The 21,573-nt window shown below is 45.1% G+C and overlaps 1 protein-coding gene across 1 annotated transcript in view; it reads right to left on the bottom strand.

The window, feature by feature from the left end:
• The window catches only part of LOC119170843 (bridge-like lipid transfer protein family member 3A), a 124,141-nt gene that overhangs the window by 73,306 nt on the left and 29,262 nt on the right, over positions 1–21,573 (bottom strand). The window contains exons 7-10 of the mRNA XM_037422113.2: positions 20,032–20,382; positions 17,906–18,001; positions 7,475–7,677; positions 2,900–3,214 (exon numbers count right to left, since the gene is read on the bottom strand). Of these exons, the coding sequence (XP_037278010.1) occupies positions 2,900–3,214; positions 7,475–7,677; positions 17,906–18,001; positions 20,032–20,382 (965 nt within the window). The remainder of the gene's footprint in view (positions 1–2,899; positions 3,215–7,474; positions 7,678–17,905; positions 18,002–20,031; positions 20,383–21,573) is intronic.

The raw sequence follows: 21,573 nt of genomic DNA on the forward strand, positions 1-21,573 counted from the left end.
GTTAAACCTGCTTATAATAAATATCCATATAAATTCTTCAGTATAACGAAAATTTTCTATTTCCCGCTGTTGCTCTATTGAAGCACCTCTATGTAACAAAGTAACCGCGGGAGACAACCTCGATATAACAAACTTTCCCTAGGAACAATCTACGAATTTCACCCCAGATTTCGTCATTTTTGGTACGAGCATGCAACTTCTGCGGGTGTCCCGCCACCGACAAAGCATGAAGCAGCAGCGGCACGCTCTGCGTTCTCATGACCCTGGCGACAACCAGGCGAGAGCGAGCCTTTGTTAGAGCGTGTGAGATAGTGCAAGGCCAGCAGGAGTATCTGCTGCCCGACGTGCCGGCGCTGTCGCCGTTCTTGCCACAATGGGCGCATGCATGAATGTTCCCTCCCTCCCAACAAAAATAAAGACAACTACTTTTGCGTTGGCAGTGCCTTGCATTCAGTTAGCATCATACATTTGCGGGGTCGCGCTGCATATGGAGGGCGCTTTACAGAATAATTTTCAGTGGTATCCGTGTCATTCCCTCTTCTTTTTCGATGCCACACCTTGCGCATGCAAGGTGTGGCACCCGACGATGTACATCTATGCTTTCTTTTCCTTTTTTTATTGTCAACAATCGTGTCGTCACTGCCGAGGGGTTATTATGCGCTAATGGAAACTCTCCGAGACACCAGTGATGACGGATCTTTGGAGGTCGACTTGCCATGTGCTTCGGTCGTGCGCTGCGCCATGAGTTTACAGGCTTGTAGCCTTCACAATTAGTCAGTTAGCTCTGACAACAACACGACAGCGCCTTAAATGTGATACACTGAACTCGATAAAAAAAAATTGTAATGTTATTCAAAATAAGGCTCGCAGCCAACTCTTTTGAATCTGGTATCACGGGATTCCTACAAAACGCAGTGTGAGCAAACACGGCCGCTCCAGGGAGAAGTGCTCTTTTTCACAGTCTTCGCGTTGAAAGTGCACTAATATACTTGCCAAGATAGCACAGGCACCAACGATTGCGACTACCCTTAAAAAAAAAAGTTCATTATTGCTACTCGAGCGACCCCCCCACCCGCGTTTTTTCCAGCTCGTTCAAGACGGGTGGCTTCATTTCTGTTTGAGCATTTGACGGCAGTTGTAACACGCGGGGGATGTTATCTTGTGCACCTTCGTGGCGATTAGAGATGGGCCGACTCATTTTATCTCTGCTTCAGCAGCGCTCTCACGTTTTTGCCCGCTCATGAAAGTTACAATGCACGGGGACATGTTATCAGTTTAGCCTTGCTACAAAACATGGCAGCGACGGTGGAAACCCGTCGAGAGTGTCCATATAATTGCTATTGCAATAATAACAGTTTTTTACAGCTGGATAAGTGTATTAGTTTAGCTTTGCCTTCTGTCCCCCATTTGTTTATTTTGTGCATTCATTTTCAGAATTTTCGTACCGAACCTGTACATAACGAAATCCTTTTTATAATAAATTTTTTGTGGAATTTATTGATTTTATTATATCCTGGTTTAACTTTACGCCTTGTCAGCTCGTGAAAGACATGGTTAAGCCAACGCAATCCTTCGCAGTGGTGTAGCGGTTACGGTGCTCATCTGCTGACCCGAAGGTCGCAAGTTCTGTCCTGGCCACCGCGGTTGCATTTCAATGACGGCAAAATGCCCGAGTTCCGTGTACTTTGCTATGACTTTGCATGTTTAACAACAACGCAGGATCAAAATTTCTGGAGCCCTCCACTACGGGTTTACGATAATCATGTCATATTCTTGGTACATAAAATGCCATATAATACAGTCGAATCTCATCAATTTGAACACGCTTAATTCGAACTTCCGGTTAATTCAAACTCACGATAAGGTCCTGTCAAAGCCATGTGTATTCCAATGGACAAAAACGCCCTGTAGTACGAACGCGCAAGCACTTGCGACGGTTAACTCGAACATACCGTGCTCCGAAAATGCTCTCACCACCACGCCCAATACCGCTCCGACACTTCCGACACATCAAGGCTGCGTGCCAAGGAAAAGAAAAGCAAAGGCTGCAGTGAAACGTTTGCTCTCTCTCAAATGCCGATGTGCGTCATGCCTGCGCCACGCTTCTCCCTTCTCCTTGTAATGCCCTGAGCTGAGAGGAAAAAAAAAAGCTGGAAAGCTGTCGTGGAGTGTTGGCCCTTTCACACACAGGTGCCACGCTTCCCCCTTTCCCGTCTCTGCACGTAGACCCTTCTCCTTTCAACAACGCGTGCGAAGAGAGCACAAAAAAAAAAAGCTGCCGTGGAGTGTTGGTTCTATCTCAAATGCAGATCTGCTTCTCTTCGCGTGGAGATCTGCTTCTCTTCGCGTGGAGATCTGCTTCTCTCCTAATTTCTTGTCATGTGCTGGCCACGCTCCGACTGTGGTGCAGAGGGTAGCAGCGGAGACGCAGTCGTTGCCATCGTCTTTAGTGAGTGTTGACGCTGGACATTACCGCACGCAGCTTCTATTTTCAGGAGGATGCTGAAGCTGAAGTAGAAATGCTTTGCAAGCTGCGTGCGAAATTGATTTACTCGCTGCAAGGCAAATATGTGCAAACCCGAACCACCGATTACATCAATTAATGACGGGTGTCCTGTGATTTGTGAATAAATGCAAGTCTTCTGAAACTTCCCCCTCGTGTGTTAGCTTAATGCACATGCGCCACTGCATAATGAGCTCTCAGTTCATTTAGCTTTCATTAATACGAACTTCTTTTGACTAACAAATTTTCTGGCCCCTTTTAGTTCCAATTATCAAGATTAGACTGTATTATTACGAGGCTATCAGACTCCTCGATTAAGCTTTCAGATGTTTTGATCCGAGAATTGTGGCTTCTTTCTGTATCTACAGACCACAGTAATGACGCACACATACGCACCGTGCACTTGTGGACGCTGTGCAGAAAAGCGTGCCCCCAAAGCACAGTGGCAAGGTCCAGCCGTAATGCAGTGGGACCCAGGTAGGCGAACAGATGCGGCTCGGGCACGGAGCTGCCGGCCAGCGACGACGCGATGCTGCCTTTGCCGGAGCCCGGACTCCTGACGTGGCCATTGGCCGTGACGGGTGTCGTGGCCGGCGAAGGTCGCGCGTAGTAGTGGGTCAGTTCGAGATGCAGGGCTTCCCCTGGAAGTAGCACGGTGGCACCCTCCGAAGCCAGGAACGGCCGACGCTGGCTACGCCCTGCCATGCATACCTGATGTGAAGTGAAGAAATGATAAGGATTACACCTGCTTGCAGTCGATTGCCTTAGAAGCACACCACGCCTGAGTCATTGCTTCGGGCTTGACTGAGTGTAAGCGCTCACTGACAACCTGAAGGAACCAAAGATATGGCTTCGTCTTCCCAACAAATTTTCTTGAACTGTAAGGGGGTTGTAAGAATTCCATTAAGGTGCCTAAGCTACGTATCTTTCAATGTACAGTGGTGCAGGCAGCACAAAAAACTATCTCTATGATATTCACGAAGACCAAAACAGCAAATTATATTTATGTACTTGCGAAACTCGCACGCTTTTTTTTTCTTATGTTAGGAGTCTAGAAAGTCAGAGTATAAATTATGTGAGAATTTCAAAAGCATATCGTCAATGACGCCCACTAAAGTTGTAACAAGCGAAATATCACATTTAACATGCATTTTGTGTTTAACTACCATATAAACGAGTGTAAGGGCCGCACTTTTTTTCAGGAAAGGAGGGCCAATTTTCAGGGTGCGGCCCATACACAGAAATTTTTTTTTTTGTGAACTAAAAACAACGTACCAGTTAGCGAACGAAGAGCGTTTATTGCAGTATACGGCGTGTGCGCTTAATCGTCGTCACTCGACGAGTCCTCTAACTCGGAGTCCGAGATGGTGTGTTGCGGAGCACCATCATTGTGCCATCCAGGCTGTTGGATATCCCAGTGACCTTAAAACTTCGGGACAGAATGTCCGTCGGCACCGAGCTCCATGCCGACAATACCCAACCGAGAACAGTAGCAAGCGGTGCCCTCTTCAGCTGTCCGGTCGGCGTCTGCTCATGGTTGCCGGTTGCCATCCATTCCGTGTAGAGTCTTTGGAATTCAACTTTGAACGATCGATTCACGCTCACATCCAATGGTTGCAACATTCCTGTGAGGCCCCCTGGAATCACGGCCATGTCTGTGCCGACACGGCGCAGCTGCTCCTTCACCTTATCGGTAAGGTGGCCGTGGAAACTATCCAACACTAAAAGTGAATGTTTCGCCAACAAAGCTTCGGGTCTATTCTGCCAAACACTTTTCACCCAGTCAAGCACCAAATCATCGTTCATCCATCCCTTCTCTAGGGCTCTAAATATGATGCCCTTGGGGAAAACTTCATTGGGAATTCTTTTCCTTTTGAAAACAACGTACGAAGGTAGCTTCCGCCCATCCGCGGTGACACAAAGCATCACGGTGCAGCGTTGGCGCTCAGCGCCGGTGGTCCGCAAGGCGATATTCTTTTTGCCTTTTACTTCCGACTGTGTAGTTCTCGGGAGAGTCAAACCACACAGGTGTTTAATCAGCGTTCGCTATTTGCAACAACAGACAATTGTGCTGATGACACAGGCCGATAACATGCTTGTGAAAACTAAGCACCTTGTCGGTATAGTCTTCTGGCAGCCGCTGGCACAGCGTGGTCCTTCGCCGAAAGGAGAGTCCCTTTCTTTTCAGAAACCTTCGCACCCAGCCAGCACCAGCCTTGAAATCCCCGGCCGGTATATTTTTCGCACGTGCCAAGGCTAGTGCCTTCATGCACAGCATGTCCGTAGTGAGAGAAAAACCATCGTTCCGCACCTCAGTCACATAGCGGAGCAACTCCTCTTCCAAATCAGGATACTTGCACTGTTTTCCTCGGAAAGCGCGCTTTTTAATGTTGGTGTTCTGCAAGGCTTTCTTCTGAGCGCACCAACGTCGAACACACTTCTCGTCAACGTCGAATTTTCTGCCGGCGGCCCGTATCCCATGCTCGAGAGCAAACTCGATCACCTTCAACTTACAGCCAGCTGTATAGCTATTCAGCTGCTTGCCCCTCGTGCCAAAATGTAAACGTCCCGCAGAAAACTAGCTATAGTCCCAGAGTCATTCAACGGTGCGCAAAACTCAAGCACATGGCAGGCTGAACAGCACAATAACCAAAAAACGCACAAATACCAAAGTTGGTGATGCTAATGCCGATATGAATAGCGCGTTTGTATAGAAGTGTCAGAAGTTAAAGATAAAATCCCGCTTTAACCTTTAGTTGGCGGGTGTATGAACACTACTAAAAAAACTTGAAATTTTTAGCCAACTTCATGAACATATTAGCATGAAGAAAACCAACAAATTATTCTAATGACGTACTATATGATGATGATGAGAATTGCGTTCTCTAACGCCATCTAATGACAATGCCTAATAGCTCACACACGCGCGCGCATTTTGAATACGTATTGGTCAAAAAAAATGCGGCTGCGGCCCTTACACGCAACTGTTTTTTTTTAATATGTGCTTCTTAAAAACGGGATGCGACCCTTACACGGGTGCAGCCCTTACATGCGTGCATACGGTAATAGCAAGACTAGCTGCCTTCAAAGAACCCACTCATTTGTTTTAACTGGTTGGCTACATCAACTTCCAAATTCTCTGTGGCATGTACAGAATGCAAATGGAGCATGCACGATGTCACATGTTTATAAGTCAACATCTTACGCCTAGCAACCTCCAAAACAAGCTCCACTATTTCTTTCAATACTTTAGCTGCAATGGCCAACAGAGTGTGAAGAATGATGCAGTGAAATAATTACTGCAAACTGTGAAGCTGAAGGATTAGCTCCCAGCTTGTACTAGGACATCGTTCTGGCCATCATTTGGAAGAGAATATTGTGAGTACTCAAATTGTGTCGCCGCTTAGGTTTTAAGCAACTTCGAAGAAAATAGTGATTTGAAAGATTAATTTTGAATCGAATTCAAATAGCATATATCATATAATACAGGGATATTAGTATATTTGTCACGACACAACTAACCTGCATAATGTTTTTTTAAATTAAAGAAGGCATATGAAAACGCCACTTTTATGGGTTCGAAAAAAGTCTGGAAATCGCTGGCAATGGTGGCCGCATCTCAATGGGTGTGAAACGCAACAAACACCTGTGTGCTTATATTTAAGTGAATGTTAACCATGCTGTTCTGGCACATAAAACACTCCCAATCATAATGGGACACACTTAGTTGTCTGAATGGACGAGGTGCTTTTGAGTTACACAGCTATTGAAGATACAGTCGAATCTCGATAATTCAAACTCGTAGGGGCCCAAAAATTTGTTTGAATTAAAAAAAGTTTGAATTAATGAAGGATAAAAGAAAGGAAGGCTCACCGTGCAGTGACGCATGTGCATTGAGCTAACACACGAGGGGGAAGTCTCAGAAGGCTTGTACTCGCTAATCACAGGACATCCGTCATTATTTGAAGTAATCGCTGATGCGCGTCTGCACACGTTTGCCTTGCAGCGGGTCAATCGATTTCGCACGCAGCTTGCAATGCATTGCTACATCGGCTTCAGCATTTTCCTGGCAAGAGAAGTAACGCGCGGCAACGTCCAGCACCAACACTCTCTGAAGACGACGACAACAACGACTGCGTCTCCGCTACTACCCTCTGCACCACAGCTGCAGCGTGGCCAGCACTTGACGAGAAAGGAGGTGCGTCTCCATGCGGAGAGAAGCAGATCAGCATTTGAGAGAGAACCAACACTCCATGGCAGCATCTTTTTTCTCTCTCTCTCTTCAAGCAGGTTGTAGAAAGAAAAAGGGTCTACATGGCAGGGACAAGAAAGGGGAAAGCGTGGCACCGGTGCATGAGAGAGAGCCAGCACTCAACAGCCTTTTTTTCCCCTCTCACTTTTCGCGCAGGGCATTGAAAGGAGAAGGGTCTTTACGTGGCAGGGACAGAAAAAGGAGAAGCGTGGCACAGGCGCGTCGCAGATCGGCATTTGAGAGAAAGCAAACATTCTACCACAGCCTTTTCTTTCCTTTTCTTTTCCTTCGCGCCCAGCGTTGAGGTGTTAGAGGTGCCGCCACGGGATCGGGCGTGGTGCTGAAAGCATTTTCAGAGAGCGGTATGTTCGAATTAACCGTCGCAAGTGCTCGCACATTCGAATTACAGGGCTTTTGGCCCATTGGAATACACATAGCTTTGAGGGGACCTCAGCGTGAGTTCGAAATAACCAGAAGCTCGAATTAGGCATGTTCGAATTATTGAGATTCGACTGCATCTAGTTAACAGGTGTGTTATTAACACAGCTTAAGCGGTGACCACTGTAGCTTGCCGAAAAATGAAAAACAGACAGAGCAATAATGAATTTCATTTGTAAAATAAAAGGAGATGGTTCCGAAGGAACTTTCATTCCTTCTGTCATCATATTCCGCCTATAGTTTGTCCCACTCAGAATGCAGTAGATGATGGGACACCTCACCTGCTGCATGGAAAACTCCTCGAGCCGCACAAGCAGGCAGCTGGACATGAGCGTGCGCCAGTCACGTGATGATGGTGTGTTGCTGCCCGGTGTGGACGAAGACGATGGCCCACCCTCAGCCCACTGGGACAGCATATGCTGCACCCAGGTCTGCCGCCCCGATGTGGGCTCGCTGTACTTGAGCCACTGGCTGCGAGGGCTCGCTGCACCACATACATGCCGCTGGTTCATTCAGAGAGCGTTGAATATATTCATGCTTGATGGATACATGTGCACTGCTACAGCAACAATACGATGAAGTTCAAGAGCAAAAACACCAGGCCTGCACGGATATCCCAGTACAGTCCCAGCAAAAGCTAGAAATGAGGCACTTTTTGAACCAGCTGTAAACTCTCTTGGACCTAGTAATACAAGTACGCTTGCAAGGTACCCCCTACTCCATAAATTATTTTGGTGGCTGATAATGAATAACTATAGCTGAACCCTTTGTAATAGATTGGCAGCATTTAACGAACCACTCGTTGCACAATTATTATTGTGTGACACCCCGTTACACAATACATATTCCCAGATGCCAAAATTCTATTTTTCTACCCAGCTATATATACTACATATGTTAACGCGGTTCCCTGCTGACATGACGGTTGTATAGGGATTTTGTACGGAGGAGTTGGGAGCACCGGTAGGCACTGTGGTGAAATACTGGGCTGCCAAGGAAAGGACCCAGGCTCGAAAGCCATTCCATCCAGAATATTTTTCTTATTACTTTTTTTTTTTTTTTCATTTCCCAGAATGTCAGTTACGGACACCAGCTGTGGTGGACAACTGTGGGACCCTTATTGTGATAACAGCTTTCGCAGTAAAAAAGGGAACACCACGGATCAGTGTAAACAAACAGAAAAAAACAAAAAAAGTGTTTATTGCATCTTACATATTGTTGGGAAGCAATATGAACATGAGCTAGAGTTGTGTTGATGAAGATGATGACTGTGCCTGAAATGCTTGCATATGGGGCTACTCAGTCATCTTGGTTGACTGCCACTAGACTACTGCTAATATTCATTAAATCGACCACTCACCTCTGCAATAATGTGCTGATAGTGAGTCAATCACACAACTTATGTGGCCAACCAAAAAAATACATTGCTCAACAATTTTTACTGCCAATGCCAAGATATTGAGTGATTAATGTTCACCCCTGCCCAAAATCATGCCAGCAGACACAAACACTTCTAGTTTTCCAACATGTGGACATGAATAAGAATGTGGGCAGTTCCGTAGAGTTGCAATTGAGTATGTGATGTTGGTACATGAAACAGTGATCTCAAGCCACAGTGGAACAACAAAAAACTTTTTGTAGTCAAGTAACTACAGTCGACGTCCAATTTCCCGGACCCTCAAAAGACTGCGAAAACGTCCGGAAAATCGGCCAGTCTGGAAAAACGACTGCACGTAAAAACGCACCTTTTTTTGTAGGTATTTTTCGCTGCAAAAAGGGCAATGGCCGGAGTACAAGATTCCCAATTTAATTCAGCCAATGCATTGTTTAGGTGGCTTCGAAAAGAGTCGTTCATAAAAAAAAAAAAATCCGACGTGGCCCACGCTACGTCATAGGTCAGCACTTTGGTGCAAAGAAGTCGCCTGTTTACTTTTACACGGCGTTTTACTTGCCCGCCATCATGTCTGCCTGAATTTCAGTCAACGTAATGTTGCCGCTGTACACCGTTGACAGTGTCATCAGTGCTCGTGTGAACTCCGAGCTCGTTGGCTGTGTAGGAGATGGCTCTTCCCTAGCGAAAATTCTGATAGAGGTCTGAATCAGTCTGATACAGTTTCCTATAAGTTGTACCAGCCTTGTACCAGACTGATACAAAGTCTTACCAGTTCTTATAGACATCCATATCAGTCTGATACATTTTCTTACCAGTGCTACCAGTCTCATATCAGAGTGATACACAGTCTTACCAGTGCCACCAGCTTTTGAATAAGTTTGATTGGTCATTTATATGGCATGTATTAGTCTATAGGTTTTTAGTCTTTTGTTCATTTATTGGATCTTTATAAGATGCATTACTGTCATTTTAACTGTGGTTCTTTATATGAACACACTGCCCACATATATGTGATTGGTCACTTCTGCATGTATATTAGTGTATCAGTGTTTTCTATTGAACACTTGACGACCATTGTGTGAAATATTATGATGACCCAAAGAGTGCAACTGGCAGCTTTTGGATGCGTAGAATAGAATGTACAATGTTTTATGGTGGTGCATAATTGACAAACTGAGCTTTAAATATGCAAAGCGGCTTTCAGCCTAGATAAAAGCTTTATTCCGTGTACAAATGGGATTGCAGGTGCCAGATAGCAACACAGTTAATGCTGAAAATGATAGATGACATCTAGAAATTTCAAGATACTAGTATCCAAAGCTAATCAGATGACAGTATAAACATAACTTGAAACAATACAATCAAAACTTCACATCACACGGCTATATTAACATAATTTCTGAATTTCTAATTTGTAAGTTATAGGGCCAGTAAACATTCCAAGGGAGATAACCTAATAATCAGTCCACTACTGTGAAATGAGCATGCTGATACAATAATTTTTCGAAACGGCGTGGATTCGAAAGCCTCGGGTGGTGCTGTAGTTTCTCCCTTTCACAACACAAGCCAACCCCAGCTGTCTCTCCCACATTGTGCTTTGCCTTTAATGGCGAGCCACTACATTAGTGTCATAATCCATACTGGATGAGATACTTTAAAGAAACAATGAAATGCTTCTTTGAGTAATCATTAATTGACCTCACCATCAAAACTTAATGCCTCGCAAATCCACAGCCAGAAATATCTCAAAGCAAGTTGAGGGGTTTATTGCGCACTTCAACCGCTTTCTTTTTTTTCTCGTCGGTCCCAACAAGCTGTGCCGAAAACTACAGGGAGGAATGGTAGTAAAGAAGTGCGATATGTCAGCACACATTATGAACTAGAGCATGCTTGAAGAAACACAGTAGCTTTTTCGTGTTATCATTCCCATGTGCGAGTGTGACTATGCAATGTTAGAAGATTTTGGACAGCAGTGCCAGCATGTGGCAGCACACTGTGGCAAGAAGCACATTCGATTAGAAACGCTGCTCTTGATTTATTTTGGCTATAGGCCAATAGCATGCTTTCAGTTGTTTTACACTACATACAGGCATCCGAAAGTTCGAAGTGAGTACAGTCATCTATATGAAAAAAGACACTTGCAGCTGCAAGATTTGGCTGATATGTTGATAGCAGCATCTATTATTCACAGGTGTGTCTTTTCACAAAGCCCAAGCGGTGGCACAGACCTGTTATATTACTTGCCTACAATCCTCACAAGATTGATAAACCAAAAACCATGTACTAATTAAAGCTAAAGCATTTGACTGCAAAACACACACACACACACACACACACACACACACACATGCACACATGCACACAAACACACACATGCACACACACACACAAACACACACACACACACACACACAAGAAACTGCCTACCATGAGAAAAGTTCAGTTGTGAAGAGAACAACAATAGAAAGAATCAAGCCAACACTTAGTTGTCCTACCTTGCTAAACTAAACTCATATTAGACTGGCTATATATGTCACAAGTTTTAAACAAGTTTGGTACATCAGCAACATAGCAAACACATCCAACTTTCATGTGCAAACACACTGGCCACATCCTTCGGCAGAAGCACAACTTTTTTCTCTGTTTCTGAGCAAATACTAATGTGAGATGTGTTCTTGGATAGTTTTGATGTAAGCCTCACATACATGAGCACACACACAGAGCCTGGCAGTTTATTGACATGCACCAGTGTAAAATACATGCCATTATTGCATTTAAAAAGTGTCGCTCATGCCAACATTGTCGTGAGCCGCATCTGCAGTCCGGTCAGAATCGCTGAGCGAGTTTTCCTCGAAGCCGTAAGTGTCGTCGGAATCAGGATTTTCATTGCTCTCACCATGCGCATCACTCAGACTTCACGTGTCGAACGCCGCTACTCCAGAACATCAATTACCAGCTAAAGACTGAGGAATGCTCTTGCTGAGTGTAGCTGGCTGGCCGACTGCGCCTCCACCGCTCCTTGTCCGAGGTACTACATATTGCGATCCAGGCTCCAAATAGCGTTTTTTTTTTTTCTTTTTGATCGAGGCTGGGGTTGAGTTGAATCCAATCCATCTTTCGTCGAACTTGACACAAAGTTCAAATAGCGCGCTTGATGGTGTCCACGCAAAATGAGGCTGCGGGACTGATAAAAAGTGAAAGATCGATTACATCGACCAAGGCTTCCCATTCAACACCTGGTTGCTGTGCCTTGAGTGTTAAGCACGTGGCACGGATTTTGCCGAAAACTATAACATGTGCCGCGAGATCACGGCGCGAGGTTGTGACCCTACAGAACACCTCGCATGCTTGAGGTGTATTGTACTGTGGTCGCCACGGAGGAAGGTGGTCGTCGCCATGGTGGTCGCTGACTGCCATTATGGCTAGATGATTGTAGCCATAATGATGTGATAGATGGATAGATGAATGAATTAATATGGCTGTACCCTTTAAATTGGGCGGCGGCTAACGCCACCTAGCCTAACAAACGCGAATATGACGACACAGCGCATGACCTCTGAAATTGGCGCTGCGCGCCCGTCATTGCGCGTTTGCCCTCTCGGAGGCTATGCACAGCGTCACCATTTTACAGTAATTGCATTCATTGTTTATATATTATTTGCTGTGAGCTCTAAAAAACTACCCTATAAAGTTGTAAAAACATGGAGTAATTGTTTTGCAAACAAATATTTTTGTTTTCAAAAACTAAATTGCGTCGTGTTGAGGAAGTCGTGGACTCGTGGTTGCATAAACTACTCAGTTGATTCACAAATGGCACTGCCATCGTCATCAATAGCAAGTTCGTGGCGGCCTTGGTGCGTGTGTCGTGTATGTGAACATTGTTGCGTCTCTTAATTGCTCAGTATCGCGCCTGTACACTCGCAATTCTCCAAGATGTTTGGTTCCGCGATGATAATTAAAGATTAATAGTAACTGCATGTAACTGCATGTACGTACATCAATCCGAAGGATACGGGCTATTTCGATCCTCACAAGTGGTACCGGGTGTTCTGGAAGGATAACACACACTGCGGCCACTACCATGCTCAAGTGATTAAGCTTTACGGTAAGTCTGCGCCTCTTGTTTTCCCAATACGGAAACAAAGAGGAGGAAGCAGTCATTCTGAAGTTATTTACTGGTCGTATTTTCTTAGGTACCGAGGATGATGCAAGGAATGCAACAGAAAAACGACCATGCATTCGCAGACCCGATTGCGACTCCTCCGATAGCTGCACTTCAAATGAAGTGGACAATGAGTCGTTTAAAAAAGTAAGTTGCAATTGGTCACACTGCAGCTGATATGCTACTCGCAGCATAATTATTACCGACAGCCAAGTTTTGCTAATGACATTGCGGCTGATGTGCTACTGCGGCGCAATTATAATCGACAGCCAATTTTGTTCTGCACGTGGTGCCGTGTCACACATGAAGCACCAATGCTCTGATATACTCCACGCCCCCTTAGCGAATATATCAGAGCATCGCTGCTCCACGACTGCGCCGGCCCCGGATTGTCGTATTGAAGGCGGTAGTAAAGTTACAGTATGCTGAAGAGCTATTTTTATTTTATTCTATCGCGGTGTGAGCGCAGCTTAGTCATATTTTTTTGTACAATTGACTGGTTTAAAATTATTTTTGCTGGTGCGGATATACGCCCTCTTTGTGTTTGCGAACTAGCAGTGAAATTTGTGTGTTGGGTTGTCTGCGCTTGTAAGAAACACGACGTCAAGCTGCTGTTAAGCAGAAGACAAAGCACGTCAGCAACCATTTTAAGAAGAAGCAGCGAGGCCTGCTGATGCTGAAAAAAAGAACAGAGAAACAGCTTCTGAAAGAAGTGAATATATAAGCTGAGGGCTCAAAATACCAAGGTATTTAGAAAGAATAAGCCTACCGGAAAATGCCCTTCGCAGCAAAAATTTCCAAACAGGTTTATCATTACTTCATAAGCTGTTGTAACGCACTGCTGCTAGGGTTGTATGCATCAGCAAGTTGCCCTATTCTTATAGCGTGCAATTTTGCTGAAAATCAGAATGCAATGTAAGCTCATGGGTGGCAGGGATGCATGCATGTTTTTCTAATCACTTGTAAATGTGCTTTTACAACTTTCACAGTGTGGTGGATATTAAAAAGAACACCACTTGGTCAAGATTTCTTGAGCCCTACTACGGCATCCCCTATATCACACCATGGTTTCGAGACGTGACATGCAACGTATCATTACACTTTAATTGCATATCTCAACTGCATGCTATGTTTATCATATATATTGTTTGACCATGCACACCTAGGATGCTATCATGACAAATAAGGGTGCAAATTAATTTATTTCTGCACACTCTACTTTTTCATTGCAGCAAAGAACCTTCTCCTTTGCGGGTGTTGCAGCTGCAAGCCTCAAAAACAGAAACGACTTGCACCTTTGCCACCACTATGTGCTGCCACGCTGGCGCCACCACAGCGACCACAGACAGCCCTGAAGTAGCCCACTCAAGTGTGAGGGAGGCTGCACCACTTATCAATTATGTGCCCACTGACAGAGAGGTATCATAAAACTCTAGTATGCTTTGTCTTGAAGGTATATTGCTTTGCTTTAATGAGAAAATGTGCATTGACAAACTGATGTGTGCACATCATCTTTGACTTGTTTTATAGGTGCATCAGGGCAAAGGAATTGCCGTTCCCAAGAGGTTGTACAATCACCTCATGGGCTTGAAATGAGAGACCCGTTTTGTTCGTGAGGCGGCCGTTGCCATTTTTTATACAGCAGGCCTAGTCAGTAGAAGTGTTACTGGCGCAGCCTCCAATCGGTCTAGAGGGGAGGCGAAATCTCCCTTGGAGAAAGAAACATATGCTGTGTTTTCAGGTAGACGAAATTTTGCAATCTGACCAAAATTCTTGAAAGTTGGTGGCTCCATTTTTGCACATAATCAGTCGAGGTTTCACTACCAACTTGTGTTATAATTACTTACTAAAGCATCAAGCCTAGCTTTTGCCTACTGGAGCTGGGTACTTTTATGCAAAAATCCATAAACTAATTTTAAACAATAATAGAGAGGCAGACTGGTAGCACTCCTACTTATTTCCTTGTCATATTGACACCTCTATTTAGAGTGCACATAATTGTCGCTTAATAAGTGCCCATAACTTGCTTTGTTTTTGATCACGTAGATTTCTTCAACCATTTTTTTTGAAGCACACCGTTCTGATTGGAGAGGTTGAGCAAACGAAGAAGCTCCTCAATAAAGCTTTGGCAAGCAAAATTAATGACTTGATGAAATCAAAAGATTAACAAAGGAATGGCACATCAAATAAAATATTTTGTTTGATTTCCGTGTTCATACTTGTGTCCTGCTTGCTCTGATGTAGCGGCACACCTGCCAGTTGGCTAAGCACCGAATCGCTTGTGGGCCTATCAGAGTAGAATGCTACACTTATAGGCTGGTACACCAGTACTGGTACACTGATAGACTGATACACTGATAGACTGATACACTCGTAAACTGATACACCTATAGACTGAAACACCTATACACTGATACAACTGTCAATAACCTGATAGCCTATCAGTTTTTCTATCAGAATTTTTGCTAGGGTTCGTTCTCTGTGTCGGAGTTGTCGAAATCCTCCGCAACTTGACAAATGATTTCATCATCAGTCAAGTACGCACATAGCTCAAGGTCTTCGTCAGCATGCGCAAAGCCCTCAAGAATTATCCCGGCTGGAGTCAACACGCCGGCAGCGTGCAGATCGTCGAAGGCAACATCCGCGGATGGCAGTACGTCACACACGGTGTCCACTTGGGGTGAGACGGCCGTCTCGGCGTCAAGAGTGAAGCCCACGTGGCGAAAACAGTTCCGCAGAGTCTCTTGCATAACCGCCTTCCACGATTCCGCTAACATGCTGACGATAGACCTGAGGCCAACAGCGTAGCTTTTCTCATTGTCGGAACAGAGCACCAAGCGGCTGAGCATTCATTATTTGTAATGATGCTTCAAGTTCCGAATCACACCTTGGTCCATCGGCTGCACGATTGCTGTGGTGTTCGGCAGCAGAAATTCAATCAGTATAGCCTTTAGCTCTTCGATGTGGCCACGCGCGGCACAGTTATCGACAAACAGCAGAACTCTTCGATTTTGCTGCTCGAACCTTCTGTCCAGCTTGTGCACATACGCTTCGAATAACTGCTGTGTTACCCACGCCTTCTTGTTAGCTTCGTAGAGAACAGGCAGAGTCACTGCCCCCCTTGAAACATCTTGGATCCGTCAACTTCCCTATCACAAGCAACGGAAGCTTCTTGCTACCTGACATGTGGCTACCAACGACAACAGTGAGCCGCTCCTAGCTGTGCTTGCCGCTGTGGCAGAGGTCACCAGCAAATGCAAGTGTTTTCTCTGGCAGCAGCTTGTAGAACAGTCCAATTTCGTCGCAGTTCAGAATATCAATAGGTGGAAACTGCTGAAGCAAGTACTGCCGCTTTCCATTGCGATGTTCGCTGACAATGGAATCGTCGACGGCGCCCCTTTCACCGCACATCTTCTTGAACTTCAAGTCTTTGCGGCTCTTGAAATTCCGAAGCTATCCATCGCCGAACTTCTGGAGAGCAAGAACCTTTGCCTTCTACTTCAGGAGGTCGCCTGATACCAGGATATTTTTAGCACTGAGCCACACAACTAGCGCTTCCCCGAGTTTTGGGTAAACACCCTGGCTCGCATTCTTCTTTCCAGCGCCGGTTGAGTTGGCAGCCACTTCCAAGATTTTTGCCTTGTTTTTGATGAAGTCCGCAACAGTTCGCTTCGAAATTCCAAACTACCTCCCCACCTCTGCCAGCGACCGACCGCGTTAGACCTGTTCAATGATGGCGGCTTTCTTCTTCATCGTGAGCCTGTAAAGGGGGCTTTGTGCGCTTCAAAGGCGCGGACGAAGACGAAAGGGCAGTCGATGCCATCGCTGTAAACGGAAAATCTGCTCGACGAAAAGCGCAGCACGAAACAGCTAGGAGCTCAGTGGACGCTAAAGGCCTGAAAACGTGATCACTAGCACGCAGCAGCAAACGATCAACCGCAGACACGACCGCAGAGCTGACAAAACAACACCTGAGGGAACACAGATTTGGCTTGGCTAAGCCGCTAAGCAACAGCTGGCAAAGGATCGACACGTGCAGTTTCAAGGTTACAGCAGCCGCGGCGCGGTGTTGCTGTTGGTGGCGGTGCTTCTTGGCCATACCAGAGATGCGAGTATGGCGAGTTCGAGGATATGAAAACAACCAAAATGGGGGTGTCGGTGGCGACTTTGAGTCGGCGGTTAACAGTAAAAAGTCCCGGAAATTTGATGCCAAAGGCTATAAGCGTTCGGAATTTCTGACTTTTTATTACATTGACTTTATGGGGAACTTGAAGGTGCCACAGATGAGTCCGATAAATCGGGCATGTCCGGAATATCAGGCGTCCGGGAAATCAGACGTCGATTGCATCCTGTCAGATGGAGTCACTACATAAACACCTTTTTCTGTGATGAACACTCATGCGATCTCTCACTCATGCATAACTATGTTGAATTCTGTGTCCAACAGACATAGAAAGCAAAGTGTGTGATTACACGGCGCGCGTCTGGAGACATGTCAAGAAAGCAGCTTTAGGGGATGCAAGAGAGTCTAACACATCCACAAAAGAGGGTTGAAGTGAGTTTCAATGCTGTAATATTTATTTGAATACTGTAGACTCTGAATAAATGGAAATCTGTTAAACCGAACTACTGCTTAAATGGAACGATCGCCTCTGCACTACTTGGTTTTGGGCTTGTATTCTGCCCCTATGTTCACCTCACAGTAGACGGAACTCCTGTTAAATGGAACATATTTTCCCAGTCCCTTCAGATTCCATTTACTGAGAGTCTACTGTATTTGAAGAAGCCTACCATTGACATGATAGCGCTAGATTACTGAAGTAAGGTGTCAAATACACATACCTTTGAAGAATTTTCAAGGGGCTTTACAATTACTTTGTTATATCAAATACATCCTTTTAAACGATTTCATTATGACAAAGCTCAACTATTATAGATATATATCCCATCACACATCAAGCCTGGGAAAAACAATGAACAGCAATCCAGGCACACTATAGCGCAAAACACACGAAGAGACCCGAGAGATGAAAGAAACACAAATGACGAGCGTTTAACCTTCAACTGAATTAAGTACCAGTAAGCCCAACTCCGCACATTACACAGCAATCCACTTGGAAGAGGCGAAAAGAAAAAAGCTTCCCTTTTAAAGCTCACCTGCTCCGTGGAAAGGGTAGTAGTCGATGAGGAGCTTCTCCAGCAGGACCTGGAGAGCAGCACCACCTTGAAGGGGACCCCAGCTAGACCGAGTCTCTGCACATCCCAAGGATATACGTACAATCTCAAAGGATGACAACATTACTAAACTCATGCAGTTTACTGCCAATTCTTAAGTTACATCAGGAGCTGGCAATCTGCATTTAAGTGAGTTGCACACAGTTGACAGTTGGCACTGCATTTCAACCACAGCCGAGCACACCGATTCCAAGTACAAAAAAAAAAGCCAACTAACAGTTATGACACTGCCTAAAGGGAATTTTGAGCACCACTGTTTAAGTGTTTTAATTTTGCGACAAATTGAGCCATGTCTGCCTTGCTGACCTCGAGACCACGGAAGGCCCCGCATAGGCACAGTCCACCACCGCCACAGCAGAGAGGCCTTTGTTTGACAAGCGCTTCAGTTCCACATATGGTATTGGAGGACACCTTTGCTGTTTACCTAGTGCTGACTTAAGTGGCGGCTCCACAATGGCGCGCAATATGGTGGTGCCGCGGGTTGCTACTGTGAAAGCTGTCGTTTTACCACCGTCGCTTCCTCCTTGTTATTGCAGTTTTTCATCCGCTGTGTTCACGCTTTTGTCCTTGTGTGCTCTGCTGGTGATGACGACAACGACGACGCTCAACGCAGGAAGAGGCACCCAAGCTTGTTCATCATGAACGAGCTTGTGCCACAAAAACTAGACACAAAAACTAAGAATCCACTAAAGCATTTTACAGGTCAACTCACTTTCTCATGGCAATACGTGAGAGGCATGCTTTGCTTTATCACCAGAAGCTAGAGCAGGCTTGAGTCAATGCAGACGCTAACACAGAGGCACGCTGCGCTTCGAGTTCGCTCTCTTTCATCCACGTTCACTTTATTGGTAACACTAATGACGACGCCACCACTCAGTGCAGGAACGGGTGCCTAGGAACTCCCTGTTCAGACTAACCAGTTCTACATGTCCAGACTAACCAGTTCTAGACTAACTGAAGTGACTGCCTCTTGCTGTACTTCCACACCAAATGCTGTTTCTACACAAATTAGGAATCAACCCTTAACCTCTTTTAACTACTAATTAGGGCAAATTAATCCAAATCATTCTTCTTAGATTTACGATCATAGTATGTTTGTTCCTGGAAAAAAATACCCAAGGCTGCAGAACACTTAAAGCAACATTGCTATGCGAGTGTATTATCAAATACAAGTTCTCTAATTTGAGCCCTCTGGTTTAAAAATATTCCTTAAACTTGCACATTTTAATCAATTTGTCCTTTAGATGACAATGTCTTATACAAAAAATTAAAACTGCCGGAGAAGACAGCACCTTCTTTAAACATAATAATGTTATGGCAAGCTGGTGTGGGCACTTTAAAAGCGGCATTGCTGGCCTCTGTTGTTTTCTAGTATTTTCTGGCTTAAGAAGCCTCTTCCACAGAAGTCTATTAGCACATTGACCTTAATTGCCAAACAAAAGCACCGTACACTCTAGTTTCTCACTTTAGAACCTTTAGCACTTGAACTGAGCTTCTAGCACATTCCAAGTAGGCGTCGTGGTTTTGACATGACCACAGATTACCAAAACCTACAAGACCAAAAGTTAACTTCAGAGTTCGAGTTTGGTTTCAACAGCCATGCCCGCGGTCATCTTTCACCAGCTGGCCAATCTGGTTTAAGAAGTTTTATGTCCTTCATTTATGGCTAAAGGTCTGTGCGACAAACAAAAATGCGCGACATTCACTTATCGATCAGAAAATATTTGAGAAACATAGCAGCTGAGATGCCACTGGACTCTTTCTTAACAGGCCTGACAAAGCCACAATAAATAAAAAGTCTAAATGCACACAAAAAGTCAAATGGTAAGTCATTGAACATGACTAAAAGTAAAAGTGCCAAAGTTGACCCAAATAACTGAACATCAGCATTACGTTTAAGCAATATACTTAATATGTGCAAAACTTACGGCCTCGCATGGGACCTGCAAGAGCACAGAAACATTAGCTCGCACACAGAAACATGTCGTACTGCACTACTTGTGACACTGGAACTCAAGTCAATGTTGCACGAATGAGTCCTAACTCACCCTTGGGCTCCATGTCGTCGCAAAGATGGAGATCGATGCGAGTGCAGAACATATGATATGACGTCTCGAGCACGTCGTGCTGCCTGAAGAATTCCACCAGGGGGCTCCTGGGTGTTCCTCCTGAGCCACCCCTTTGAGACGAAGCAGGGGGAGCGCCAGAAGTCGAGAAGTGGTCGGGAGTTGGTAGGGTCGAGCTGGTCACTCGGTGACGGCGCCCTTGGGCGGCCGCCTTCTTCACCAGGGCGGCCAAAGAGTGGCCCAGGTGCAAGGCTGCCACCAACTGAGCGTCAGTCAAGGCCCAGAGAAGCTCATCCAAGATTAGGACCAGGCGGCTGGAAACCAGGCTGCAGTCTGCACAATGAACAGGCAAGAGATCTTTTAGGCGAGAAAGGCTTACTTAGAAGGCCATTAACAAATTAATGTTTTACAGTACCAAAATCCCCACTGTTACCATGAGAAGACACTTGGTAAGCGAGAAAATGCACAAAAACAAAAACATCGGTGGGAAGGCCACCTTGAAGCTCCTGCGCTAATTACCATAGCATCGAAAATTTCTACACGATCCTCTACAACAGGGATTCTGAAAGTGGGTTCCATGAAGCCTAAGAGTTCCGCAGATCCCTCCTCAGGGTTTTACAGGCCACTGATGAATTTTCCTTGGTTTGCACTTGCTCATTCCACCAACCAAGATGGCGATCCCGAGGTGTTATCGATCTAGGGAACTGCCATTATTCAAGCCTGAGCATCAATGTCATGAGTAAAAGAGAGGCACTAGACGCATGCAGAATGCAGAAGCCTCACATCTCGGTGGGTAACAGAAATGTGCAAGTTGTACAATGAATCCCGCCAGCAGTTTGTACGTACTGTAGCCAGCCAGACTATGAAAATGAGTGCACGGTGGCTGAAATCTCGAAGGCCTTATATGACCACCATGCGCATGTCAACTATTTGAAGATAAATGCCACTAGCGGACGCAGAAAGTCCCAAGGTTTAAAAAAGAAAAAAGAAAGAGGATTGCGCATCACGTGAAAAAAGCTTGCAATGGAGGGGTTCCTTGGCACTTAATGTAGCTTAGCAGGGTTCCCTGGCACCAACATACTCTATAACTTGTGTCTTTCTTGACTGACTAAAGTACATTTTCATCCGAGAGAATACTTGGTTTCAGAAAATCACCTTGACCAACATTTCCAAAACATGAAAACTACAACCTGAAGTTCATGACATCCCACGCAAAGATTCCAGACAAAATTTAAGATGGTACTGAAACATTGATTTTTCCCTTCTATCGCGGAAGCAATGATGATAAAATGAATGCATCAGAGTTTTTGGAGTGAAATTGATCAATCTAAACCAATTCAGTGTTTGATTTTTGTACCCTTTTCAACAGTGACCTACGCTGAATACCAAAGGCAGATTTGGAGGACCAAACATATGCCATGCTTGAGCATTTTTCCTCTAGTAGTTCGCAGAGCAACAGCTCCTTAGCCGCAATCACAAATTGATTACAGTTGCCGAAGCAAAGAGAGATCAGAATCACTAAAC

Source organism: Rhipicephalus microplus, chromosome 2 (assembly GCF_043290135.1).
Source record: "Rhipicephalus microplus isolate Deutch F79 chromosome 2, USDA_Rmic, whole genome shotgun sequence".
Classification (NCBI taxonomy): Eukaryota; Metazoa; Arthropoda; class Arachnida; order Ixodida; family Ixodidae; genus Rhipicephalus; species Rhipicephalus microplus.